We start from the raw sequence: 28,000 nt of genomic DNA, 5'->3' as shown, positions 1-28,000 counted from the left end.
TACCAAATCTGATAATCTGTTTTAAATTTAGTAGGTCAAAATAGTGGACAAGAAAAAAGTCTGATAACTCTGGATTGATACTAAATGGAAACAGACATCAAGTTATTTACAAATCTCTCAGGCATCCTACAGTGTAACCCTGAATTTAATACAGATGTAGACTTATTAGACTTGACATTTGTTTCCGCGCAGTGGTGTAATGAGAGGAGATGAGAGTATCTTCAATATTTTTCAGCACATGGAACTTTGGTTGCTGCATGCATACTGTAATAATAACTTAAAAAGCAGGTTCCAGTAGCACTAAACCCCACTGCCCTATGCGACACAAAACAGGCTGCCAGTGTCTCTCTCTGGGAGCAAAATGCTGTTGGAATGCTTTGTTCGGGCTGCCAGCTGAGAAATGGTACTGTGCACATATGTTTCCTACTCCAGCTCTATTGGGCAGCTTTGAGACAACCCATCCTAGGACTGCTGCTGGGTACAGAAGCTGTTTACCATCCTCAGATGTTTCCAGAGTGTATGCGGTGATATAACAAGCACAGTAAAGCAAAATGGCATGTTTAAACAACAGGCATCTTTCCATGTAAAGTCATTACGGAAGCTCCCGCGGTCTCGTTTTGATTCCCGTGGTTGGTTGGGATCCAAAAAATGGCAGGTCTGTTCTGATAGGCTCATGTGTGGGGGAAAAACAATGCCTAATGTAAATAATAAAATGCAATGAACCATATAATTGTGAGTTTAGGATAGCAAATAGGTTTTACAACTTTTAAAGACCCCATGAAATTAAAAAAGCTTTTAGTTCATGTGTGTTAGCTTTAAGGTCATCTACTGTATATGTTAGCATACATCTAAAAAACAACAGATATACGCAATCAGAAACCAACAAAATACTGATGACTCATACTGCACTACACAGGTTTTTGTCCAATCAGATGCTCTCTAACAATGAAGTTGTCCCTCCCACTAAAACCACCAACAATGGTGAACATGGATAGTTTATTTATTTACATTTTCAAGTAATATTACTATAAATTTTATTTTTTGTTACTTTTGTACGAAAAACAGTTTTGCATTTTAAAAGAATCAATTCAATAAATGACTCAGCGACTCACTTATTAAGACAGTGGCTTGTTTCATATTTAAAATTGTCATTCTATTTTTTTTCTCTAATTTCATATTTCTGTATTCCAGTTTTTATATGTAAAACTCATAACATCATTTATGCAATTTGTAAGTGCAGTGTAAATACATGTACAAGTGCTAAACATAAAAAAATAAAAATAAAAAAGTGTATGGAACCCTGCATGTTTAATAAGTCCTAGACATGGCTTTTTTTTTTAAATACAATTTTAAGGCATGAATAAATTATTTTTATGGGGAAAAACATTTAAATAAGTAATTTTATCAAAGATGAGTTTTAAGGGATAAAATATGGGATTGCAGGGAGACTTCAAGCAAGCAACAGGGAATGTGGAGAAATTATTTAGTCACGAATAATGAGAACAAGCAGACTTTTAAATTATCATCTGAGTGAGACTTTTAATAACCACACATTAATCACCACATTATGACAATCCACCACATTGTGAATTCAGCTCAGTGAACTGACAAACTGGCTTGTAACAGACAGAGCAAACTACATTCAAGGGCACTTATGGCTAGTTATATGTAAACTGTAACTCTGTGGCTACAAAACGGTCATTTTATTTTAAAATATGCAGACAGTGATCTTTGGTTCTTCAAAAAAACATCTTTGGTGTAATATAACAAATAATCTGCATATTTTTTACATTATAAAAACTAGTTTACATTATAGACCATGGGAAATGATTTTTTTTTTTTTTTTATGTGCCCAAATAGTATTTGTTCCAGCTTAAACCATGCAAACATGCTACAGGTATATCAAATGCAACAACCAAATCATTACAAAAACAATAAAAAGAAATACAAAAAATGTGTTGAACCAACATTTGATTCAAACAATTCAGACTGAAATTCCACAACAGAAGTCGAATGAATATCCAAAACATATGAAGCGCCATAACTTTGCTGTCATCAATTTGTGATATTTGGAAATCACCGCTCTTCATCCAAGGGCCTTTGGCACATGAAAAAAAGTCACAATCTTGCAATGCTGAACTGTTTTCCATTTTCAGCATTATGTATTTTGTTGCCTGGATTTTCTTAGCCTTTAATTATCTCTCCACTGCACAATACAAGATATTGAACTGTGTGTTTCCATCCTTTTGCAGTGGTGGAGGTTAAAATGAACTACAGTTTTACTTTGTAGAGCTATGTTTACTGGACACGAGACATTTTTCTGCTGCTATGACTTCTCAGGACCTTCTGGAAGAGTTCATCTGTAATGTAGCAAGACATATATTATGATTTTTTGTTTTTCATTATTTCAATACAATCACATGCAAATTATGAAATATATCTGAGACTCTAATAGCATTTATGTGGGAAAAACAGTTAGTGAGTAATGCATACACACCATTTTTCATTACTTGAGACCCAGCCTGGGATGAAAAATTGAGAAGAAGATATATTTCATTTATTTTGGAATTCCAAGCACAAAACAAAATATGTATAAAAATTTACTGACCTACTGTTAAATAATAATTTATGATGTACTAACCCACACAGCAGAGGTGCGTCTGATTGTTGAGCCTTCAGCCTGATCACTCACAATTTTAGGAGCTAAAATAAAGAGGCACGTCACAGTGTTATAAAGCTCTGAAATAAGATATTGCATTCATCATAACGTTTAAGAAGGATTGGTTTATGGCTTACGCAGTGGTTTTACGATTACATCAACAGCATGTACAACTCCATTGGTAGCCATCAGATCAGCCTCGACAACAGGCACCCTGTTCACGTATACAGTGGTGTTACGCTGAAAGGGAAAGAGTCTTTAAATACACCTTTTCCACAGAACTACAGTTTCTATATAAATAGCTTTTTTTGCAGAATGACAGCACATATTTGTAACTACATGAGAGTGAGTAAATAACGACAGAAATGTAATTTTTGGGTGAACTGAGGATATAAATATATACTACCATTCAAAGGTTTGGGGTCAGTACGATTAAAAAAAGAAAAGAAATGAATGCTATTTTAATAGTGACAGTAAAGACATTTATATCATTTGTGTTACAAACTGTTTTTATTTCAAATAAACGCTTATTTGAACTTTCTATTGATCAAAGAATCCTGAAAAAACACGAATATTAAGCAGCACTGTTTTCAACATTGAAAGATAAATGATACTTAAGTAGTAAATCAGCATTTTAAAATGATTTCTGAAGGATCATGTGACACTGAAGACTGGAGCAATGATGCTGAAAATGATTAATTATTTTATTAATTATTATTTTATTTAAAGATCAAATAAATGCAGACTAGGTGAACATAAGAGACTTCTTTTAAAAATGTACCAACCCCAGACTTTTGAACATTAGTGTATCAATATGTTGGTCTAGATTCAACTTCTATTAAAGATACAGAATCCAAAAGCACTTCTTGACTCATTAAGATCAAATTGCTTGTGAGTACATACAGTGCCTAACTCCAGTTTATCTCCTGTCAGGGGTGTCACTCTGGTATGTGAGGTCACAGCGCCGCTGACCAGGAACTCTTCACCAATGTGGTATTTGAGAAGGTTTGCCAGCTCCTTGGGGTTTCCTACAGTATGTACAGAATAGCAAGGAAACAAAAGATGTAGGTATATTCTGCACATCTACAGATTACAGAATTCTCATAGAAACAAATCCGACCAGTTAGTGTGTAATCATGCACTGAACATCTGCTTTTCTAACACATATGGTGACACAGGAGACATTACTCATGAGTTTGCTGAGGTCGGCGGGGGGCATTGCACTGAAGGCAGCATTGGTGGGGGCGAAGAAGGTGTAGGTCCCTTTTTTGTTCAGGAGCTCGGTCAGGCCTGCTCTCTGAATGATGCCAACCAAAGTGCTGTACGGATGAAAGTTCATCAATGCACATTATTAGGAGTGTATCTTTAGGCGAGAGAAGACAGTTAGACTGACAGCTCAAATTCCACCCAGGTCATCAGAAATCTGAAGAAATTACAGCCTCAAGTTTAAACATGCAGGTAGATGATTATTACGAGACTGACACTGAGGTCTTTGAATGTGGGTGAGAAACAGCAGCTGCAAATTCCCTTTCAATAAAACTGTGAAAACAATCACGCCCTTTATGGTGGAAACATTTTTCTTCTAGGTTTTTTTTAAGATTAAATCTACAATGATGTGAGGTTAAATCTTTTGGACTCTCAAATACCTCTAGATTGGCTTAAATAGTCATAAGCACCTTATTTAAAGTAAATTAAAAATCCTGTCATCATTCACTCAACCTCATGTCAATCCAAACCAGGGTTTTATTAACTAAAACCATAAAAAACATTTTCTTTACTTGAGATAAAATAAGCATTAACTGAAATTATATATATCTATCTATATATATATATATATTTTTATTAACTAAAACCATAAAAATTTTAATTTAGTTTAACTTGTATATAAAAATTACTACAATATAAAAATGTATAAAAAATATACAGACATTTAAAAAAAAATACAAAAATGGCAAAAATACACAACAAAATTTGTAAAAATATAACTACAATTAAAATAAAAAAACTGAATATATATATATATATATATATATATATATATATATATATATATATATATATATATATATATATATATATAAACTGATTCAAAATATTAATAAAAACTATAATAGAATCTCATTGATAGAATAACACTGTTCCAAACCGATTTGACTTTATGTCTTGTGTAGAATACAAAAGTGTTTTTTTCTCGTTTCCATAAAATGAAAAGCAAATGGCATTTGGGCTGTCAAGCTCCAAAAAGCACTGTAAAAACATCATAAATGTAGACTAGAACACTCAACAGCTTTAGTGTGCCGGTGCCTTTTGACACCAAATGCCATTTGTTCCCGTCTGTCTTCTGACCAAATGCCTTTCACAACAGTTGGGCCATATTTGATTCAAATTCAAGATATTCTTCTGTCTTATTGAATATACAATAGAAACTCAAACTGGTCTGAAATGACATTAGGGTGAAAAAATGATGCCTGAATTGATTTAACTATCCCTTTAAGACATCACTGTGCGGATTATCGTCACTGTGCTTACCTGAAACGATCATCTGCCTTCAGGACGTCCATGACAGTTCCCATGGGGGGTGTCAAGAGCTTGTTAATGATGAACATATTTGCAAAGCGGCCATTTTTGTCGTCTGCAGCAATGCAGGCGTTCTCAATGCAGAGGCTCTGCAATGCGAAACGGTTAAGGTTATTGGTTATACAGATCAGCACATTTGTTTCAAAGCTCTCTATTCTCAAAAGACAGATGATGCATGAAGTGGGCTGTGGAAAGCGTTAAGGTGATCCAAAGGAGAGGTTTCCGGTGGTCTGTGAATTCCATTACAAAGCAGAAATGTGAGAGCGCAAACTGAAATGACTAGAAATAAAAAATTTTTTTGATGGATTGGAATGGGAAATGGGGAATTTCATAACGCAAGATCTACTCAAGAAGGATTTACTTCCTTCACCATTGTCATGAAAATGAAAAGTATTGATCTGATGTTATAGGATTTTGTTCAGTATAGAGAGATATCAATGTTTCGTTTAAAAATAGCTGCCGGGATTTGGGTTCGTGTTGAATTATTCCCATATGTATAACTCACGACTTACATTTCTGAACACAAACACTCTGAGTTTTACTCCACCAAGGGTCTCCAGCTCTTGCCCATGGTAAAGGTTCTTGGAGGAAAACCTCTCCTTGAGAATGTGGTTTCTCAGCAGTTTCTTCATGTCGGGCGTCATGGCCAAACTCTTGTCTGCACGCAAATTACACAATTACAGTTATTTCAGAGTTTCTTAAGGCTCAGTTGCTGCAGTAGGTTAAAGAAAATTGAGTGATCCAACCTTTAAAAGCATCGTTCAGCGGAGCTAATAAAGTCACAGCCTCAGAGCCAATGAGATGATCAGTAAGACCGGCATCTTTAAAAAGCTTGGAGGCTGTAGTAACAACTGATCCCTCTGCAAGCTCCATGAGGGTCTTGGCTAAAAAGCAAAACACAGTAAAGCATTAAAAATGTTATAGTTAAAATGTCAATTACAAATATATTATTATAAATAAGGGATAATGCATGGCTAATTGTGCATTAAACTATTTTAATGCATGACGTGACACTGAATGCATTAAAATTGTGTAATTAATATATTATTATTTAGTTTATATTAATATTAATATAAACATTCAGTTCATTTTAGGCAAAACCTTAAATTGAAATATTTAAATGTATAAATATCATGTATAGCTAATTCATAAATATCATTATGCTTTTTTTGTATCATTGTAAATCATCATAACATAATAAAAAGTTCCAATGATCTGATTTTATGCCTTCAAAGAAATATCAGTATGAATTAATTCAGAAATGAAATATATAAAAAGAATAAATAGAATATGTGTCATCAAATCTTGCATGTATGAATTGCATTTTTTATGTATTTATCATTTTTGAATAAATTAACAGATAAAAAAAAACTTGTATCTTGACATTGACATTTAGGGCTAGATTTACTAACAGTTTGCACCAGCACAAACCCTCGTTTAACATTAAAAAACTACTGTCAGGACTTACTAAAGGCATGCAGTGAAATATCAGTGCTGAAAAGACATGGACACAGTTATTTTTTGGCTGACCTTATAACATATGCATTTGAAGGAGTGTACCTTTCAGACGCTACATTTCTGAGAGGACAGTATCTAAATGAATCACGCAACATGATTTCCTAAGGTTTGCGCTACTCAACTTACTGGTATTTGTGCCATAATTTAAAGCTGGTCTTAAAACCAGATGCTAATTTGCACTGGTTTAATAGACTGCGCTTGTCATTACAAAAATGATCTGGCTGATGCGCACATTGTAAGTAGATGAGCCATAAAACTTTCCACTCCCATCGGCGCTTTTATGAGATTGCACTCTTTTGCTAATTTGCCCTGTTTAGTAAATCTGGCTCTAAGATCTCTTAAAGATCAAACCTGAGTCAGGTATGAGGAGTTCATTGATGTAGTGAATGACTCCATTGGTTCCAAGCTTGTCTCTCTGCGTGACGATGGCTTTGCCGTTGATGGTCATCTCTTCACCATCGCAGCCGACTTCCAGCACGGTGCCCTGCAGGGTCTCCATAGGTGTTCCAGCCACAATGGACTCAGAGCAGTGCAAGCTCTTCAGAATGTGGTAATTCAGCAGATCTAAAGTGGATCGAGACCAAAATATGATTAACAGGTGACAACAAAAATGAAAACTGTTGTTGCAGCATCTGAGATGTTTAGGGGGTTACACTTACATGAACTAACACCCAACATGAAATCAAATTTTTCCTGCACGTTTCTGCTCTTTTTATGCACGATTCACAAGTGCATGTTATTCCAAACAAAATGTTTTGTCTTCATAATTAAGCAAAAGGCATGTTATTCCAAACAAAATGTTTTGTCTTCATAATTAAGCAAAAACGAACATCCAACACCTCCTTTTCACAATCCAATAATTTCCCAATGGACAACATGACCAACACCTACTTTTCACAATCCAATCATTTCCCAATGGACAAAATGAGGGTCCCACGCACACTTTTTTCTCATCGGATATCCAGTTTTACACAGAAATGCATTGTGGAAGTAATTGTGGAAGTAAAATGAAAAGTGCTTCATGCTGAAGAAGAGCAAAAGTACCTTTAAGAGCAAGCGGGTCTCCCAAAATTCTGGTAAGCGTTTCTGGAGGAATCTTCTCAAAGGCTTCATTGGTTGGAGCAAAGATGGTGTAGGAACCCTCATTCTCCAAAAGACTGGTGAGACCAGCAGCAGCAACTGCAGTCTAAATGAAAAGGAAAGGATGGCATCCAATGGACTTTGCACTATATTCATACTGCATACATACTCCTGAACCAGCAAATTCCCTCAAAAACAACAGAAGATCTACCCGTAGAGTGTCCAGGTCATCATCGGTGTCAATCAAAGAGTTGACATTATTGGTAATGGCTGTGATGACTCTGTCAACAACATGCACAATTCCATTGGTGGCATGCTGGTCTGTCTTCACAAGTCTTGCACAGTTCACTGTAACAACCTGCAACGAAAAATATGATTGGTAATGTACACAAAACCTCACAGCAACCATTTGGTACATGTTGGACATGTTGAAAATAAACATGTTTCCAGTGAGACAATCTAAACAGGGCTTCCTTCGATTGTTGGTTCAAGCAGCACTGATGGTTTCAACCAAAGTGGACTTACTCCATTAGAATAATGCTGGATGTGAACATTAAGGTCCTGATACATGGACGGGAACGAAGCGCCATGCTTAAGATCGTCAGAAGTCAAGCGTTTGTTGATCATGTGGTAGTGCAGAGCGTTGAGGAGTTCAATGTTGACGTTGCTCACCAGGGCATCCAGAATTTCCTACAGCACATTTTGAAATTACATTTAGCTTATCTTGATATTTTTGCTGTTTTTACAACTAGGATTTTTGGGAAGTCTACATTGCCTAATGACAGGAAACTCTTTATTTCTTCTACATGATCTATGGAGATGCACTAGTGGGAACTCACAGTGGGAAGTGCAGCCCAAGCCTCATTGCTTGGAGCAAAGAATGTGAAGCTGCCGGGACCTTCGATCTCCTCCTGCAAATTCGCTCTTTCAGAGTACATCTTGGTAGTAGTGGCTCCAATCACACCCAGGGTTTTATAGATGTTCACCAGAGGTAGAGCTTTGGAAAATAAATCCATTTTGTATTGTTACATCATAACAAACATCTTTTCATGCACACAGTTTATAATTATGTACCTGCTGGACAGCCTTTTTCTCCAGTCACCTTCTCATAACCAGGACAGCACTCATAGGTCACCACCCTACAAAGAAATGATAAAAAAAACATCACTTCATTGGGTTTTCTTAGAAGATTCTGTACAGATGGGAGATCTTCAGGAACTTCTGCAGGAAATCAGGTCTATATTTCTCTCTTTATTAGTGCGGGGGCTGAAGGGCTGCGACAACCAACACACTCCTCAATGCGTTTTAAAGTGCATGGCTTAAGCTATACTGTACTTCTTTTTTATTCCATGCCAGATATTTCCATAATAAATAAGGTCTGTGCTCGAGTTGGTCTTAGAGGGTCATAAAATCTCATTTCCTTTGGTAGCAGAAGAATCAAGAGGTATGCTATGAGCCAGGGAAACTCCTGAGAGGGAACTCTAACCAGCACCAGCAGTCCTGCCAATAAAAACAACGGGAAATTCCTTGGAGCCACCATGCAAAGGTGCAACAGTTGGGATACTGAAGATTGATATATAGCTTTCCTTAGACATTTCCTTTAAAACAACAACAACAAGAACAAAAATTTATGATCTCTTACTAATGCAGTTAATATTTATAGGCATAATAATTTTTTTTTACCAGTTCACTACCACTAACTCACTACTAAAAAGGATTGTTTTTCCAAGAAATAATTATTTCATGAGGGTAAAATAGGGTTTTACAGTGAAACAGTGCTTGTATGGGGCTACTAAATCCATTTTGAAGCCATTACTAGTCTATAGACTTGAATGTAAATTATGTTTGTGCTTATTTTAACTATATACTTATGCAACATAAGAATTTGCTAATGCAAAATTATTTTTCTTCCCATATCATGACTGTTTGATGTAAGATATTTTAGCGAAGAACACTTGAGGATGCTTTGATGATATATTCCATGGTATGTGCATTTAGAGACTGTGCATTGAGGTTGTTGACATACCAATCTCAACAAATTGTTGGCATACTAGCTTGAGTTACCCACAGCATCTTAGACTGTGATAGAGTGGAAAACTAGAAGGCAAATCTAAACAAAGGCAACAATCCCAACATTCAGTCATGGGACAGACTTGTAAAACACACGGAAGAAGAAAGCAGATTGAACTGATTATCAAAACAGATGGTAACTCAACTTCTGTTTGTCCACTGCCAACATAAGCAAAGATGGTAGCCATGGATTTCTGACTAAATAAAAAAAGCAGCTAGGCAACATAAGTTACATACTGTGCACTTTCAAGTGGTGAGACAAGAGGTTCCAAGAAGTATTGTGAAAGTTGAATTATGTTGAAATAAATATATTTAGCGTATGGGTGGTCAGCTGATTCATCATTTTGCATCTTCTAAAAAGTCTCACTTCCTAATATCAGAAGTAACAAAATAATTGTCCAGACAACTTATTCTAAACTGGAGAAAGCAGAAGACAAGGCATTAATGGTTATAATATTTTAAAGGTTTGCTGAAATCATCCAGTCATATTATCACCATTATATATCAATAAAACCATTACAATCACTGATATTCAGGAAAAAATGTTTCTGCGAAAATAAAGTGCCTGAACCAGATGGCTAGCAAAAAGAGAGCACTGGGGAGTAATTTGTAAAAAAAAGTTATTGGTCTCTCCTCAACTGACCTGAAAACATCCTGTTCCACAGCAGACCTCTATGAACCAACTATACAAAGAGTGCAATTGTTCCCACAAAATTCCTTCAACCCCGAACTTCGAAACCCTAAAGAAACTCTGTAAATCGAGTGAACTGCAGTGCCACAGAACCCAACCTTAGGCTTTCCTGAGTAAGGTACATCCTTTCACCGCAATACTCAACATTTGTTTTCTCACAGACTTCAGAATGAATGGAAACTCCTTGAGACCTGTTCTCAGTGATTTGTGTGTGTATGGGGGATATAAGACTTTCAGGAGTCCCAAGTGAAGTCATTTCCTAAAAGCATCCAAGTGCCCACAACAACTCTGACTTCTTGCTTTCAGTAATGAAAGAAGTTCTGTTTAAAAATGGGAAGATGAATAAAACAAGTCCTTCTCTGTCTCAATCTTGTTCTTGATCAGAGTTGCCAAACAGCTTTTAAACATTTGAATTAAGAAAACATAAAATGTATGACTAATAACAGGCAAAATCAATTAATAAAAAGACAAAATGGGGGAAAAATTCTTATCGCTCTCCCACAACATAGATTTTTTTATGTACACTACCATTCAAAAGTTTGGGGCCAGTAAGACTTTTTTTTGGAAGAAACTTATTCTTTTATTCAGTATGTATGCATTCAATTGATTAAAGTGAGAGTACAGGCAATTTTACCAAATAAAAAAAAGAATTGTACACCATTAACAAAAAAATACAATGCAGCACAACTGTTTTCAGTATTTATAATAATAAGAAATGTTTCTTGATCAGCAAATGAAGGATCATGTGACACTGAAGACTGGAGTAATGATGCTGAAAATAACGGATAAATAAATCACAGGATAAATACATTTTAAAATACATTCAAATATAAAAATGTTATTTTAAATTGTAATAATATTTAATAATTTTTCTGTTTATAGTGTATTTTTAATCTTTTGAACGGCAGTGTAAATATGCATGATATATATTATCACAAACCAGAAAACACTAGGATTCTCAAAAACATCTTCACACTAAACAACCCCCAAAACTTGTTGGTGTACCTTATGTAAGCAAAATTAAACTGTTATATAATGTCTCCAAATCTAGACGCAAATAAACATTCCATTCCAGATTCCAACATGCTTAATAAGCATCCACCATGTACTGTGCCAAAACAACACCCTCCCATTAAATCACTGATTTGATTTATCTTTTAAAGTTTAATTTCTGCATTGTAGACACCGAATATGCTGTTCCACCCGAACTCTAATATATTTGTCTGTGAAATGTTCATGTTACCAATAACACCTTTCCCCCCCGTGGGGACGTCAGTCAAACAGTACTGCTACAAGTTGTAACTGTGATCCAGGTCTTAGCGCACTGAAGAGCTTTCAGACAGAAAGGCACTCAGATTTGTCAGCCTTGCATTAATGCACTGTTCAGGATGTTAGGCAATTTAACCCCATGAGGACTGAAGCCAATTACCAAGAGACATATGGTAACCATTACGGAACAAAGTTCTTCTATATCTACTGTCAACTTGAACTCAAATACCCTGTTCTCTGTTCCATTATATAGCTGCTAGATACAAAAGAAAAGTGTGTCCATTATGTAAAATTATAATCTTACGAGCTACACAGCGGATGGATAGTACTGACTGAAAGATGTCAAAGTGTTCTTCAACAGACAACATACAAAAGCTTGTTGAAACAATATAGTTTAAGTCATTAACACTTACACTAACAAGACATTTCCTCTTCAGTTCTTCAAATGGTTATTCTTTTAGAAGTTGTCTAACCCTATGAATATATGTGAAGTACCCCCCCCCCCACCCCCCCACACACACACAGGGTAATAATCATCGTTTATGACAACCTGTCCTGCTCTTCAAACCTTATAGATGATGCATTTTTAATTCTTTAGAGTTCAGGTGATTGCAATCTTTTCACATATATATCTCAGCACATTCAGGCAGTTTAGATGAAAAAGTATGTAATAAACTTTAATCTAGTTGCATAAATGTGGGAAGATGACTGGCATGACAAGTGGTGAAATATTTTCCATCTAGTTATGTCCTGAGGGAGTTTTTCCTCTGCAACTTGAAAAGACTATGGCATTTTGTCCAAGAAGAAATAGTCATTAAATCCGATACACTGGTTCAGACTTTAGCACAGTACAGTACTGGAATATATTTGCAAGACAGACAGATTTCAGGTTTAATATTAAGATATCTGTGGTAACTCACGTTGGTTTGCCACATATTTTGCGGTGATACCATTGCTTGCAGTTGGTGAAGTACTTCTTATCCGATCCTTGTATATTCTGCATAGCACAAACATTGGGGCTGCAACACAAATCAAATAAAATCAGCTTTCTTTAAATGCTCCAAACGTTCACCAAGTGCTCAATGCATGCTGCAGGGCTAAAGAAGAAAAAGTCTAACTTTTCATTGATGCTGGGAAAATGATCAGTAGGGTTGCATATAAACCAGAGGTCTTTTATTTGTTTTAAAATCATGTTTTATGCACAAAATAGCTATTTGTCAATCAATTAAAGATAAGTGTATGATCACTGCTCTTACCCATGAGATCTTCCTCTTATCCTGCTGTGCTGAAGAACCGCTTGATACGGGGTTTTCGCGGCGAAACCTGTCGCGATTAAGGTGAAAGCCAGAGCAAACCAAGTTAAGCGCTTCATCTCGCGTCCCTGCACGCGCACTCCAGAGCGACGCCGCGCTGCGAGCGGCTTTAATACCGAGACCCCGGTGTTCAGGGAGGGGCTTGAGACGACCAGAAACACGACACTTTCACTCACAGACGCACAATGAAGATTTTCTACCACGATTAAGCTCTGATGCATGTTTTTGGATTATAACACTCAGTAGAACAGCTCCTTGTAAAAGTTTTTATTTGTAATTCATAATGCATAAACGTAAACCCGTAGGCCTAACTGCATAAAGTAGGCTAATTGAGTGTAAAATGAATACGTCCAATATTCAGTAGGCTTTTTTTTTTTAGTTAAGTTATTGAAAAAGTAGGCCTTAGTCATTTATAATTTTAGTTATTCATTTTTTTAATTAAATGTCATAAAACATTGAAAAAAGTCTAATAACCTATAGCTACTGATAGTCGCCTACCCATTTAAATGTTTTTGCTGTTTGTTTGTTTTAATATATTTTTAATTTTAATGATTTTAATGAATTTGTCATGACTTATAAATAGCACAATGCAATCAAATAAAATAATATCTAACCTGTTCTTTTCATATGATTTCATACCAGACGTTAATTGTAATTTTGTGTAACTCCCAGTAGCTTACTCTTGTGCACTGTTAATTTATAGTCACGATTTACAGATTTTTCATTGAGAAAAAATAAATTTAATAACCAGGTTAAATTCGCTAACAAGTGCAGGTGTCGTGTCCTGTATTTACCCAGCAGTGCATTTAAAAACTACCCAAACTGGGTTGTTTTTAACCCAGCATTATTTATACCTTGATAATAAACCATATTTAGATTGTACTAATAGAATTCTTAAACAGCATGGGGTATTGCAGCAACTTTTTAGCAGCAAAAAATTGGTTTGCTTACTTGCTGTGTGTAATTAACCACAATTCCGACCTCTAAAGACTGAAGAATGAATTACATGCAAGAAACACACCTATTCTGGAACTATATGTTACCTGATAAACCTCAGCAAAATATCTCCTTCCTCACTTCAACAGTCATATGTTTGAAACATCAAAATACTTTAATGCTTTCAGCATTAATACAACAGTTTTGTCTGGTTTATGTGTATTTAGGCTTTTCAAAGCATTTCAACACAGGACAGAATATCTTCTGAATATTTTATTTTATCTTATTTTATTAAACTGACATTTAAATCATTGAAAAGACAGAAAAATATTTTCTTCTATTTCGCCCACAAAAGCAGCACAAATGGCATTTGTACATCAAACTCATTACAGCATGCCTTACTGCAACGCTTTTCTTTCAAATGTGTTTTCCTATAAGCATTTAATTGTACAATAAAGAGGTCAGGTTTCCAATTCAGTTGAAGAAATGGGACAATTAACACTTGATATTTCTCTTGGACATTTAAAAACAACGTTTAATTCCATCGGTTACATTTTTTAAGCTTCTTAAATCTAGTGTGGGAGTTATGTAACTAGTTATATAATCAAATCCACTGCTGTAAACTAATAATTAAGAAACTCATATTGTTGATAGAGCAGAAATCCAAGAGGTGATCTTAAACAACCAATGTGTCAAAGGCAGGAGATGGTATATTGGACAGGCTATTCTTTCTTATTTTCTTTTACAGTAGGACTAGCACATGGTCTATTTTGGGGTTACCCTATAAATCGAGCAGCAGTGGTTAATGACCTCTCCTCATCTCCTCTAGACTGGCCGATGCTCCATTAGCTGTGTGGTATTTAGAGAGGTGATTCCTCCTGAGTGGCTTGAGGAGGGATTTTCCCTTGTTGCGCTGCATGTGCATTAAAGCTTTACTTTTATATTTCAAAGTTTATTGAATAACAGGAACAGCTACTAAACCAGAACATTAGCCAAAGTTCTGAGAATGTTCCCTATTAGATGCAAATAGCTTACCTGCTATTATGTTGAGAGACTCATTTTGATTTGATATTGATTTTAATCACATAGACATCCTCTGGAGAACCATTTGAAAGCTTTTACATCAAATCTGCTTTTTCAATTTCGTACATAATAAACATAAATCTTTCTTGTTTCTACAGGTTTTGATATTTTACACAATACAAACCTAGTCTCCAACTGATGTTAATAGCATTTAAGTGAATGACAATGTTTAATACGTTCTCCACAAACAAGAAAATCTCCAATAATAAAGAATATCTTTAGTAAAAAAGACTCAACATTGATTGACAGTCTAATTTACTCACTATTTCTTATTTGTTATTTCATGTCAGAAATGAAATATGGCATATTACCTTCCTGAGGTCTGTTTCTTCTATTACTTTTTATGGCCATGTCCAGGAGTTGCCATGGGGCCCAGTGTTTAATGATCAGCTCAGCTTCATCAGGGACGAGCACATTCCTTCACACTAAAACCTCCAGAGGGAGAAGGAATACCCATTTGCTCTTTGAATTTTGATACGTCAATGCTTCAGATGCCCAGTAAACAAAAATGAGTGAAAGTGGAATTTTTACATTCCATTTGATATCAATCCCATTGTGTGCTAATTTAGTGTGAGCTCTCCTTTGAAGCTCCATGTATTTCTCAGTACCCCTTTCACACTTTGTCTTTTCTTTTTGAATTATTAGTTCTTTCCCTTGTTGATTCAACATTTAGGTGTCAACAGAATTAATTTTAATGAATTGAAAAATGCCCACGTGGCATCCTGTATCACTGGAGCTTTCCATATCAAGCCACGGGAATGGGGAATGGGTTACCTTAAGGGGAAACAATTAAGTGTGTTTTTCCACTCTCCTTGGGGTACCAGTGGTCTCCTTACTGTCTGGCATTACTTCCTGCTTCCAAGATCAGGTTAACTGAAGCCAGAAAACAATTTAGCAAGAATACAATGTTGACTCTAGAAAAATATTTAAAAAGAAAACGCCCAACATGGATATGAAAACACTGGGTATCTGAAAGGACAGATGTAACAGGCGGCTTTGTATATAACAGCAAGTTCTCATGGTTACCCCATGAGTTTATAAACAGTCTGAGAGCATCTTTCCAGTCCAGCTGATGAATCAGCTCAAATGAGGTCAGATGCGCGGAAATCTGCTGAAATAATTAAAAATGTACTTTGTTTAGTGTCCCATTATTCTCCATCAAGAGTTATTTTATTTTTGGACAGTCTTGGACTGCATCATCCCACGTTGTCTTTGTTTATGCAAGTATCAGAGAAAAATGGTCTTTAATCTCATTTATTATAGTCCTTCATACTTCAAGTGACATAAAATTTCCAGATTAATGGACATGCCATTATTATTGCTCACTTTTGTTTAGAGCAGCCGCCTCACACTGAAAAAAGTTAAAAGAACGTGTAATTTATTTAAAGTGCATTTTTATTTCTTTTAATATTTTTTGGTCCAATCGAAAAAAAAAGGAAAAAAAGTCACAATAAACATTTAGGTCTTCTGAAGTTGCATTTATTTAAATTAAACAACTTGTAGCATCAACTTAAAGGAATAGCTATTTCACCCCAAAATTAAACATTTTCGGAAGCAACAGTTTGACGTTAAAAACGTCTTGATATATATATATTATACTGACCTACATTAAGACATTTTGGCCTATGTTTAAAGAAAGTAAAACCTTGGTTGTGACAAATTAGTATTTGGACCGAAGTATAATTTTTTCATAATCTTCATAAATTATAACTGTTGACAGTGCAGCAACAAAAGTATAAATATCAGCCATAATAGTACTTTTTAAAGGGGGGAAATGACTGAGAATATATGTTTTAATGAAATAAGTGGGACTTTGTATCTGAGTGCAGCTTTGTATCTGACACAGGATCAGGTTACTGAGGCTGATGCCTCAAGGGAAAAGATCAACATAACATGCTCTTGTGGACCTTCGCTCTCAGGATTCCCTTTAATATGTATTTGTGCCAGTATGGAAAAGTTCAATCAGTCATAGTACTTCCACTAGAGAAAAAGTCAAACCTCTCATGGCTAAATGCACTCCATAACCACTTAAACTTAAACCGTAATATATTTCAGTGGCAGTGAAGTTTAGACATCTGTGAGACGTAGCATACTGAATGCCCTCGTTTGACCCCAATGGAATGAATCAGTCTACAGTGAACCCTTGTTAGGCCACATTACGGGACAGGGAAAGAGGAGAGCCTGTGTGATCTCATGACCCTGCCACATGGAGGAGGCTGAGATCATCTCAAAACATTCCAGCAACACCCACTGCAAAGCCTTTCTGGACCGCACATACATTACGAGGATAACTGCAAAATATGGTTATGGAGATGTTCAGCCTAAAGATAACAGCAAGGATCATCTAAAAGTGATTAAAAAACCCTAAAGATATAATTTAATGTGCCTTCATCTCAAAGTAAACAGAGTGATGAAGGGCACATGACCAGTGATTTGTACTGGTGCAGTACATTTTTTTGCATAGCATTATTTGTATCCTAATGCACTGGTTCTCAACCTTTTCGGCTCCAAGTCCTCCGAATGTTTACAACTAGAATGTTTTCTCTGGTATCAGCTGTAATGTGTAGTTTTGTTTAATATATATATATATATATATATATATATATATATATATATATATATATATTCATTTTCAAACAATAGGAGTGTCAATGAATTAAAATAAGCAACTAAAATAATGATAGATATATAATTATAATATATATTTTAATTATAAAAATATTTTTAGCTTGGCATCACTAGAAAAACCTTTTAATAAAAATGCCCATGGAGTTATACAATTGTATTAATTTACATGAATTTTTCCACACCTAGAAACAACATTTTTAAAATCAGGGTTTTCAAGACAGTGGGAACACTCTTTGAAAAAAAAAAAAAAAAAAAAAACCTTTTTGAGGGGGTGACAGTTGTTTTATCTTGTTTTAATGCTTGTTTTATCTTATTTTAAGCCATCTTTGCCCCCTGGTCTTTGCCCCACTGTCCTAAGGGGTTCATTAGTGCCATCTTATGGTTATACACATTCCTTGTGGGACATATATGGGCAAAATTAGGATATTAGCAAAATAATTTCATAAAGGGACAATGGTGCTTAATCTGCACAAGATAATTTCATTTGATTTTCTCACAAAACAGTAAAGGTCGACAAACATAAATATTTTAACAAATGATCTCTGAAGATTGATGATAGAAATGTATTTTGCTGTAAGTGATTTTCAAAATAAGAAGGAAGGGGGGTTTCATTGTTGAAGCCCAAGAAAGCAGCAGCCCACATTATTTGTCTCCTGCAGGAGACATTGTGACTGACACTTGCATCTGCTTAACTGAGAAAGGCCAACACTTCCTATAGACGCTCCAACTACAAAAGTGAACATAAACCACCCAATACATAATTTCAGTGCACACAAAAAGCCCATTTTATTATTATTTAGAGCTCCAGCGTTTATGAAGGTAAATCCCAAATCTGAATTCCGAATTGATCATTACTTTATTAACATTCCCTTATTGTCCAAACACCACAACATTAATTTTTATGTCAAATGGACATTTCATCCCAAATCTGAATTACGAATTTATTTTTTATGTCAAATGGACATTTCAGATGGACTTTTACAGTTCATCTGACATTTAATAGCTTATATTTGCTTTGGAAGAAATCACCTTTCCAAAGAACACAAAAATAGTGCTTCTAGACCTCATTTGGGACGTTTCCTTACTAAATTGTACAAAGCAGACTTTTACTTTTCCCCCTGCACTATATGATAAGAAGTGAGGCTGAAGGAAGATGACAGAGTAAGAAACAGTAGACGCTGGATTCAGGCTACACACCTGCACAGGTTAAACAAAACAGTCACGGAAAAGAAATCCTTTGAATTGACAAACATGACACCTGATCCGTGGTTCATCAGTCAGTCTGACTAAATGAGCCCTTGACTGCTCCACCTGAAAAACGACATGCCAGTAACGTGATGCCTTACTTATATAATGCCTCTCTCCAGTATGGGACTGATACAGGTCTGAAGAGGATGCTCAAATACACCTGCTCCAACATACATTAGATACAACAACACATAGCAGAGGTGCAACAGTTAGATTCGACTGCAAAAAGCTCGTTTTAGATCCGTCAGTTTTTTAAAATTAACTGGAAATCAACGATAAGTGGCGCAGACAACACAAACGAGCGGATCATTTATGAGAGGAGCTTTCAGCCCTGCAGACCTGACTGATTCACAGCACCGGGAGGCAAGATGCCAGTCCAGATACCGGACGACACCGATTTCTTATCTTTCCGAGATCAATGTGAAAGTCAGGATGGCTGGGTCGCCCGTTATAGTAAAGGAGGAGTGACGGTTTGGTGTCGAGACGAGGAGTGCAAAACTGTGCAGAAACTCAAGGTAAGTGCGCTGCAATGCGGATCAATAGACGCACACACGCACTCACCAACTAGTTTGTATACACTTTCAGTCCTCACTGCATTAGCGTCTAAAATAAGACCAGCTCTAGTATATTTTTGATATTACAGATCATCAGTGTCTTTTTATAGTAACTGTCTATGAAAAATAGATTCTGTGTGATCCGCTTTGTCTTTATTTGCTTAGTAAACAAAGCCTTAATTTACTGGAGAACGCAGCATAATATGGCAAGCTGTTTTAACATGTATTCTTTAGAGCTAACTATATTTTTTGCGTTACTTTTCCTTTTTTTAATTAGTAGTAATACAATAGTGACTAGTAGCCGATTCTATTAGTCACTAGTAATAGGACTGATTATTTATTTACTACCAGTCCCTTGGTTACTATTCATGTTTGCCATTGAATTCAAGGGGAGCTGTGTTGCAGAATTCCATTTTAGCTAGTTTTCCTGTTGATGCTGATACCAGTGTCACTTTTAAATATTCAGAACTTATTATTTAGCTAATTCATCATTCAGTATGTAAGAAATAAAAAAAGATTGTGATTGTAACCGGTGAAATGTGACCAGTGGTGGTGTTTCACGAAAACCTGGTAGGCTATGGCATAATTCCCTGTGGCCATACATACGGCAACATTCCTGAATGATAAACCCACATTATAAGCATTACAACATGTGCACTAAACAAAGTGCACTATTAAATAAAATTCACAGAGAACAACATTAAATATAAAAACATGTCTGCAGTTTTTATTGCATAAGTGGGTAGCTGCGAGGTGGGAGCCAATCGAAAAAACGCATGATAACTGATGCATAAACTGTGACTGCACACAATCATACATTTATATGATTTAATAAAATCTGCCATTATGATTTCTACGTTGTTAAAATAATAATATTAAAGAAACATTTTAATGACCAAAACACAGGTAAAAACTACTCTAACCACAATCCTGAAACGAATCCAATCAGAGAATTTGCTGTTATCATAACGTCAGCGCTCATTGTGACAGACCCGCTTCCACGAATTGTCACTATTGGGAACCTCGACCTATGTTCAGGTCTGTTCTCCTAAAAATATTTGGAATATCTTTAACGAGCATCATCATGATGATTTTTCTGAACTCTGAATGCTAGGGTATGGCAACTGCCATACTCTGCCATACACAAATGTGACTAGTAACAATTTGGATCAATGTAGGGTCTCCCAACTGAGTGCTAGCATATAATAAATAGGTACTAGTAAATTTAGAAAATGTACAAGTAACTGTGAGAACAGTGAGTGTTAAAAAATAGGCATTCCTATTAAATGAATAGTTACTTGTCTAACTGGAATAGAGCAGCAACAGTGACCAGCTACAAATCAGTTGCTACAGTATGTTACAAAACACCCAAGCTGGATTTTCCAGTATGGTTTTCATATTAACAATACTGAGATGATGTTTTATTGGCCTATGCATTTTAGGAAATAATTCATTATAGCCACATTAACCATTTATTGATTAATAGTTTTGTTTTACAGCTCATGCATCTGTATTGTTATTATTGACAGTAAAGACATTTATAATGTTACAAAACGTTTATATTTCAAATGCTGTCCTTTTGAGCATTTTCACAGAATCCTAAGAAAAATGTATCACAGGCTCCACAAAACTATTAAGCAGTGCAACAGTTTTCAGCATAATAATAAATGTTTCTTGTGCAACAAATCAGCATGTTAGAATGATTTCAGAAGGATCATGTCACACTGAAACTGAAAATTCAGCTTTGATCACAGGAATAAATTACATTTCTTAATACAAAGTATTACTGTTTTTACTGTGTTTTTGTTTAAATAAATGCAGCTTCAGTGAGCGTAAGAGACTTCATTCAAAACATAACAAATATTATTTAGTAGTTGTTATTTATTAGTATAGTAGTAGTATAGTTTTTTATTTAGTAGTATACAAAATTGTATACACAGATTTAGCATGTGAACCAAAGACTTGAATATAAATTGCATGTGGATCAGCAGTATATCAGCATTCGCTGTACAAAAACAGTAGTACAGTATATCTTCTAAGCTCGTGAACAGTAGCTTTCCTCATAGACTCTTTCAGAGAAAATCCTAAAGAAACAAACAGAGATATGGTTATGGGCCATTTGCCCAGGGGAAACTCAGTGTACAGTGGAGCCGGCCAGGCCTGACTGCTTCATGATCCACAGTCTCTGAGATGAAAGACTGGTCTCTCAGGGACAGACTGCACCCATGAGATGTGCTGAAAAATTAAGAGCGGAAAACTGTGGTAACAGCAGGCTCACATGATGAAACCTGAGCCCCTTCTGCTGGTTTACCAGAGTCGGCCCTTTTTCTGTGTGTGTGTGCATTAAAGCACTTCTGTTGACCTCTCTGACAATGGCTAAAAGCTGTCCCGATGCTAGAACCTATGCATGAGGGCTGTTTCAGCAACGTTTCAGGCAGGTGTGGGGAAATTATTTAGACCTGTAACAGCTGCAAAAATGAAAGGAGATGACAGACCTTCGTCAATTATTCACGCAGCTCTCCGGGCCACCGATGCGTTCTTTTCATGAATAATTGAGCTTTGTAGGCTTTGACGACATTCCATTCATAGAGACTAAAGAAAACTTGTTCCAAGGAACATAATGGAAATGAGCAGCGACTGATCAAGCTGGGGTTGTGGGGGGTTGGGGATAAATTATTAAATGATGCCAGGGTAGAGTTGATTAGGTTACACGGTTTCTTGCGTCGTAGAGCCATACAATATCTTATCACATTGCATTTGATGTATTCATGCTTACCTGACCCTTCTCCCAACCCAGGATAAGGTAGCTACAGTATACATGGAAAAAAAAAAAAACGAGGGTTTGCCTCGACACAAGAGCTCGAAATACAAATGCAAGCCAACATGCTTAAATCTAAAGCTCCACTGTATCTCTCACTCCACTGAGGATCCTTTTATACTCACTGTTTGCTGTGTCAGCTTTTACGCTTTGTGACCTGACATGGCTGAATCACACAGAAAGCAGGGCTTTCAAAGAGAAGGAAATGAATAGATCTATGTATAAATGGTAGCAGGCCCTTGTCAGCACAGTGAAAAGCATTCATTTTTCATCTGCCCAGTAACAGAGTGCATTCAAAATCTGTCAGCACTTTATCACGGCTGCGTCAGAGGGAAACCTACAGGAGATTTTTTCACTGCTCAACATACTTTGTGAACTTTGTATTCAACTGCAATGGAAAAGATGACTCAGTGAGACAATGTCTGTTTTTTTTTCTCTTAGATGCGAATCGTTTGCAAGGACGTGACAGCAGAGACCCTCTACGACGTCTTGCACGACACAAGCTACCGGAAAAAATGGGACACCAACATGATCGACACTTTCGATATTGGAAGGCTGACAGTTAATGCAGATGTAGGATATTATTCCTGTGAGTCATTCCTTTGTTTCTTTCGCAGCTGAGCTGTTATTCCCACCATGTTTCTGGAGAAGCACACCAATACAGTTTTTTTTTTTAATTAAGCCAATTTGTTCTTACAATGAAGATTGTAAGATACAATATTAAAATTGTGGGTGGCTGCAATACATTTTATGATGGAGTGCAATTTCTACAGTTAAACTGCAAATATAAAAATAATTGGAATGTTTATGTGGTGCTTGAGTCTAAGGTATACTATGCATGGATTTCGGCAATAAATTATAAAGGGACATTGATGATAGTAATTTAAAGTGACAGTACAAGAGGAGTCTCTTGCAAAATATCACAAAAGAGTGATGAGAGTATACAGAAAGAGGAGTCTCTTGCAAAATATAGAGTACATAATATGCAGTGGACATAATATACCTTCTTGTCTTTTCATACTTTACCAGGACTCTAAAGCATGTCCTTCTTTATTTACAGGGAAATGTCCAAGTCCACTGAAGAACAGAGACTTTGTCACCATGCGGTCATGGCTTCCTCTTGGCAATGACTATCTGATAATCAACTACTCTGTCAAACACCCGGTATGTCTGTGTTTGGTCTGGATGGTTAGGTCTGATTTTAAGAGTCATTTTGGCAGAGGTAACAATATAGTCCAGCACAGTATGTCAGTTGGTATGTAGGTCACTCTTCCAGGTCTTGAGCTGCTTGAAACAGAAGAGGCCTGATCAGTGGCAAAAGTCTGACAGAGGTATCAAGTACGCCGTCGGGTGATCAAATCCCCATGTTGTAATGAATAATTACATGTCTAGCATCAACAGGCTTATGTCTTTCATTGTTTTCTCCATGGAAAATCTTACACAAGATGTTGATGTCTTGAAATAAATCTGAAATAAATTAGCTCATTGTACGGCTCTTTGAAATGCTTTATTCTGATTGGTCAGTCAAGGTCAGATGTTTAGTAATGTTGTCCATGACAACGCTATATATCTATTAATCAGGGTAAATGAAACTGGTATTTCATACAATTATGTTTATTATGTTATATCATGTTATACATTTATGTTTATCTATTTAATTATATGGTGCGTAAACTTCACTTTGGAGCTTATTTTGAGAAAGTTGTTCCAAACCTGTATGAGTTTCTTTCATCTGCTGAACACAAAATAAGATATTTTAAAGAATGTGGGTAGCCAAACAGTTTCTGGTCCTCATTGACTTCCATAGTAGTTTTTCCAATGTGGGCCAGCAACCGTTTGCTTCAAAATATCTTCAATTTATAGCAGAAGAAAGAAACTCATACAGGTTTGGAACAACTTGAGGGTGAGTAAATGATACCAGAATTTTCATTTTTGGGTGAACTATCCCTTTAATATCTCCGTTTCGGTCAAATAATGGTCAGACTGTTTGTATATCTTATACATTCTTGCAACTTTAAACATTGACATCAACAACTCTTACTGTTGCTATTTTTCAGGAATACCCACCAAAGAAGGATTATGTCAGAGCCGTGTCATTGCTCACTGGGTACTTGATCCAATCCAACGGAGCAAACTGCTGCACTCTTTATTACTTGACGCAAGTGGATCCACGAGGTGAACTCTCTAGTTTCCTCCAGAGAACTAGTTTCCATTATCATTATCATTTATGGTGAAATACCTTTAAATATTAGCATGCTGGGGTCACAGCATCAGATCGGCCCTCCTTTTGGTGGAAAAGTACACCATGAACATGCATGTTTACACAACTCTTAGGCTGTTTACAGTGGTTAGACTGAAGGCGTATTTTGTGGTGTAATTTTATTTAATGTCTTGAAGGCCTAACCATCTCCATTTTTCCATCCATGCTCATGTGCTGTAAAGAGTGGGGAGCCAGGAAGCCTTTGAAACTCCTGCTTTACACATATTTTATGAATTTGCTGATGTCATCTTTTCCGTGCTGCTCCCAGCGATGGCTTTGATTATTAATGTCTTCCGTTGCTGTGATGCACCAGCTGTTTGTGACCTGTGGGAAAGACACTTAGATTCAGTTTATTGCATTTGTACAGCAGACTCAGGGACAAAACAGGAAAATTACAGTGCGTACAATGTCCATAAGAGAGTTTATGACAGCCTGATTAAAAAAAACACCCCAAAATTGTCACTATATTAGTAGCATTGCAGCTTCATTCTGGGGTGAACAGTTTTTTTTTTACATTAATGGTTATATTTGTTCTGTGAGCATATTTTTACAGCAATATATATACATCTATGTATTGGTTTAAAACTTTATCTTGATTTCTTTTCAGGGTCTTTACCCAAGTGGGTAGTGAACAGGGCTTCACAGTTAGTGGCACCAAAGGTAAGTGCATCGAAAGATAATATTTTCTTTTTACATGTTTCTTTCATCATGTTTTTTAAATAATTTGAATACATAATAAGTGTAGATAAAATAACTTTTCAGCATTCTGAGATTCTAAAAATGGTGTTTGAGAATGATACAAACAATACCATTCAAAAGTTTGGGATCGGTAAGATTTTTTAATGTTCACCCATACGGAAATGTTATATATGACATATTTTGCCATACCGTATATCGAGACTGATATTGCCATATATATTACCTATTAGGCAATATATAGTTTTCATATTTGTACATTCTTTGGGTAGATAAAAATAGAATAGAATAGAATAGAATAGAATAATATATATGACAATTTTTATATGGTATTATATGTAGCAACCATATATGTCAAGAATATGTATTTTATTTAAATATGCATTTTTATATGCATTTCATATAGGTTTTTACTTCATATGACAATATATTTCATATATGGAAATTTAATATATCTACATACATTTCCATATGGATTTGAAAGAAGTCTCTTATGCTCAGAAACAGTATTATTGTTTAATATTATTGACATCGTATTTTATTTAAATTATTTTTAACAACAAAAATTATTTAAAATGTAAATGACTCCTCAGATGACCCAAGTCACTGAAAAACTCAACACACAAGATCATCTTGTCAAGCCCAAATTTCAGTTTTCCTCTGCTGCCACCTGGTGGTTAGAAATGTGCAAGTCATACACAATGTTCTATTTTGGCCACCAGATTTTCAGTTTTAGAACAGGGGTGTCAAACTCAGTTTCTGGAGGGCAGAGTTTAGTTCCAACCCTGCTCCAACACACATATCATGTAGTTTTCAAAAATGCTTAAAGGACTTGATTAGTTGGATCAGGTGCGTTTAAGTTTTAGTTTTGATTAATGGTTTTGGTTATTTGTTTGTTGTGTGTTTTGGTTTTGTTTAAGCTAAACTCTGCAGGGCAGGGCCCTTTGAAAAATGTGTTACGGTCTTTTAGAATCAAAACTTTTTATAATCTTGGCAACAAACATATCATTGGAAAGGTCGGAGTCTCAGGATTCCATATTTGGTGGTATTTTGAGTATTGAAGTAAAATTGACAGAGAAATCTAGGGAAAAATTCATTAAACAAAATTCAAAGGAGTTTTGATGGCTCCCAGTGGCTGTTTGTGGAATGACGCCCTAAATAAAATCTCAATTTTTTTCATATCAACTTCAAAATTTGGAACATAACTTATTTAGACACAAGGCTTTAATTCTATAACAAATTTAAAAGTAAAACCTGTTATGTAAAATATTTATAATAAATAAAATATAATAAAATAAATATAGTGCATTTTATTTACAGTACATTTAAACTTCTATAACTTTTTGATACTTAAATTTTTTGAAAAAAAAAATTCCACTTTTGACAAAATCTGCTAATTTTCTCTTTAAAAAGAGACCAACCTTAGGTCTATATTCCAAAGTGTTCATCAAAATACAACAATTTAAGTTTGGATAGTGCACTTTATATTTTAAAAAATGGGGGTGCAGTTAAGGGGTTAAGTAGGGTTGGTCCAGGGCAGGGCCCTTTGACACCCCTGTTTTAGAATAAAAGCATATATAAAATGCATGGTCCAGATCGCATAAAGTACCCGGAGTGGAAGCGGAAACACGAGCCCAATCTGAAGCCGTGGAGGTACCCGGAGCAGAACACGCTACCCTGCATCAGTGTCGCTGACCTGACAGTGCAGAGAGCAGATTCCCTGGAGAACATCGACGAGAGCAGTGCGAGTGAGGAGAAAGCCCAGCACCACAGCGATGATGATGAGACCTAAGATAACTCACACTGACTCTCCTGTGTTCTGTGTGTATGTGAAAGCGACTGTGTGTCATTCTCAGACGAGGATGGTTCCCTTACATTCATCCTGTAAATCACACATTCCCTTCTTTGGACTGAACAAAATAACATTATATTGTTTTGCAGAGACCTCCATTCTATGTCCATACACCGAGGAAGGGTCTGGTTGTATTAGATGTGTTTAACTGATACGTTTTATAGTGTATGGTCAAATCATTCAGTGTAAAATGATATAAACCGTGTCAGTAAGTACTTTGGAAGTGTAATAACTTTATTGCTCAGCATTTCCAGCGCACAATGCAGATGTGTTGTATTATTGTGACCCATGTAACTTAATTAAATGACTTAAATGGCACACAACTCATTCTGTCATTCTGTCAACTGATAAAACTCCATCTTTTCTGAGGTGAAGATTTCCTGGTTACAGATTGCAAGGACTTCTGCCCTTTTTTCCTTAAAGTGACAAAGATCTGTGTATTTCACTGCCTTCAGAAGACCTCAGGAGCTGTAAAAATCAATTCTGTGTAGTAGATTTGGATCTGTCTGTGTGCTTTTGACTTGGTGGCATTTTTATCAGTGTCTTAAGAATAAAAAGTCTGGTCTTGTATTTCTAAGCTATTTGGAAGTATTTACTTGTATATCCCTTACAAAACAAAAATATAATCAAATATAATGCAATGTATTAAGTAATACAATCCATATGGAAACTAGTGCTTATATCGTTCAATATATTGCAATATATACATGGAACATGTATGGTTATATATTGAAACAATTAAAGAAAT

The 28,000-nt window shown here is 35.7% G+C and overlaps 2 protein-coding genes across 2 annotated transcripts; one reads left to right on the top strand and one right to left on the bottom strand.

Moving 5' to 3' along the window:
* Positions 1-1,519: 1,519 nt before the first annotated feature.
* On the bottom strand, positions 1,520-13,295 carry LOC109109575 (transforming growth factor-beta-induced protein ig-h3-like). The gene is made up of 17 exons (XM_042770340.1): positions 13,121-13,295; positions 12,785-12,883; positions 8,909-8,973; positions 8,674-8,831; positions 8,360-8,524; positions 8,046-8,192; positions 7,799-7,940; positions 7,106-7,318; positions 5,983-6,120; positions 5,749-5,894; positions 5,189-5,325; positions 3,848-3,978; positions 3,563-3,687; positions 2,797-2,899; positions 2,642-2,703; positions 2,498-2,522; positions 1,520-2,360 (listed from the first exon to the last, which is right to left on the bottom strand). Exons 1-17 carry the CDS (start codon positions 13,234-13,236, stop codon positions 2,299-2,301), a joined length of 2,034 nt encoding a protein of 677 aa, XP_042626274.1. The 5' UTR covers positions 13,237-13,295; the 3' UTR covers positions 1,520-2,298.
* Positions 13,296-19,109: 5,814 nt separating this feature from the next.
* On the top strand, positions 19,110-27,809 carry LOC122147479 (START domain-containing protein 10-like). Its single transcript, XM_042770341.1, has 6 exons — positions 19,110-19,587; positions 22,886-23,033; positions 23,505-23,608; positions 24,502-24,619; positions 25,312-25,364; positions 26,965-27,809. Exons 1-6 carry the CDS (start codon positions 19,441-19,443, stop codon positions 27,190-27,192), a joined length of 798 nt encoding a protein of 265 aa, XP_042626275.1. The 5' UTR covers positions 19,110-19,440; the 3' UTR covers positions 27,193-27,809.
* The last annotated feature ends 191 nt before the right edge of the window (positions 27,810-28,000 follow it).

Source organism: Cyprinus carpio, chromosome A14 (genome assembly GCF_018340385.1).
Source record: "Cyprinus carpio isolate SPL01 chromosome A14, ASM1834038v1, whole genome shotgun sequence".
In the NCBI taxonomy this organism is placed as follows: domain Eukaryota; kingdom Metazoa; phylum Chordata; class Actinopteri; order Cypriniformes; family Cyprinidae; genus Cyprinus; species Cyprinus carpio.
Note: the sequence above shows the minus strand (reverse complement) of the source record. Positions and strands in the feature narration are given on the sequence as shown.

What these genes read in the sequence shown, in the direction of transcription:
- LOC109109575 (XM_042770340.1), bottom strand. Translation starts at nt 13,236, where the DNA reads ATGAAGCGCTTAACTTGGTTTGCTCTGGCTTTCACCTTAATCGCGACA. An exon ending in ACTCCTCATACCTGACTCAG is followed by an intron (nt 6,121 to 7,105) that starts GTTTGATCTTTA and finishes TTTGCTTTTTAG; the next exon opens with CCAAGACCCTCATGGAGCTT. An exon ending in GCTGAACGATGCTTTTAAAG is followed by an intron (nt 5,895 to 5,982) that starts GTTGGATCACTC and finishes ATTTGCGTGCAG; the next exon opens with ACAAGAGTTTGGCCATGACG.
- LOC122147479 (XM_042770341.1), top strand. Translation starts at nt 19,441, where the DNA reads ATGCCAGTCCAGATACCGGACGACACCGATTTCTTATCTTTCCGAGAT. An exon ending in AGATGTAGGATATTATTCCT is followed by an intron (nt 23,034 to 23,504) that starts GTGAGTCATTCC and finishes CTTTATTTACAG; the next exon opens with GGAAATGTCCAAGTCCACTG. An exon ending in ACTACTCTGTCAAACACCCG is followed by an intron (nt 23,609 to 24,501) that starts GTATGTCTGTGT and finishes GCTATTTTTCAG; the next exon opens with GAATACCCACCAAAGAAGGA.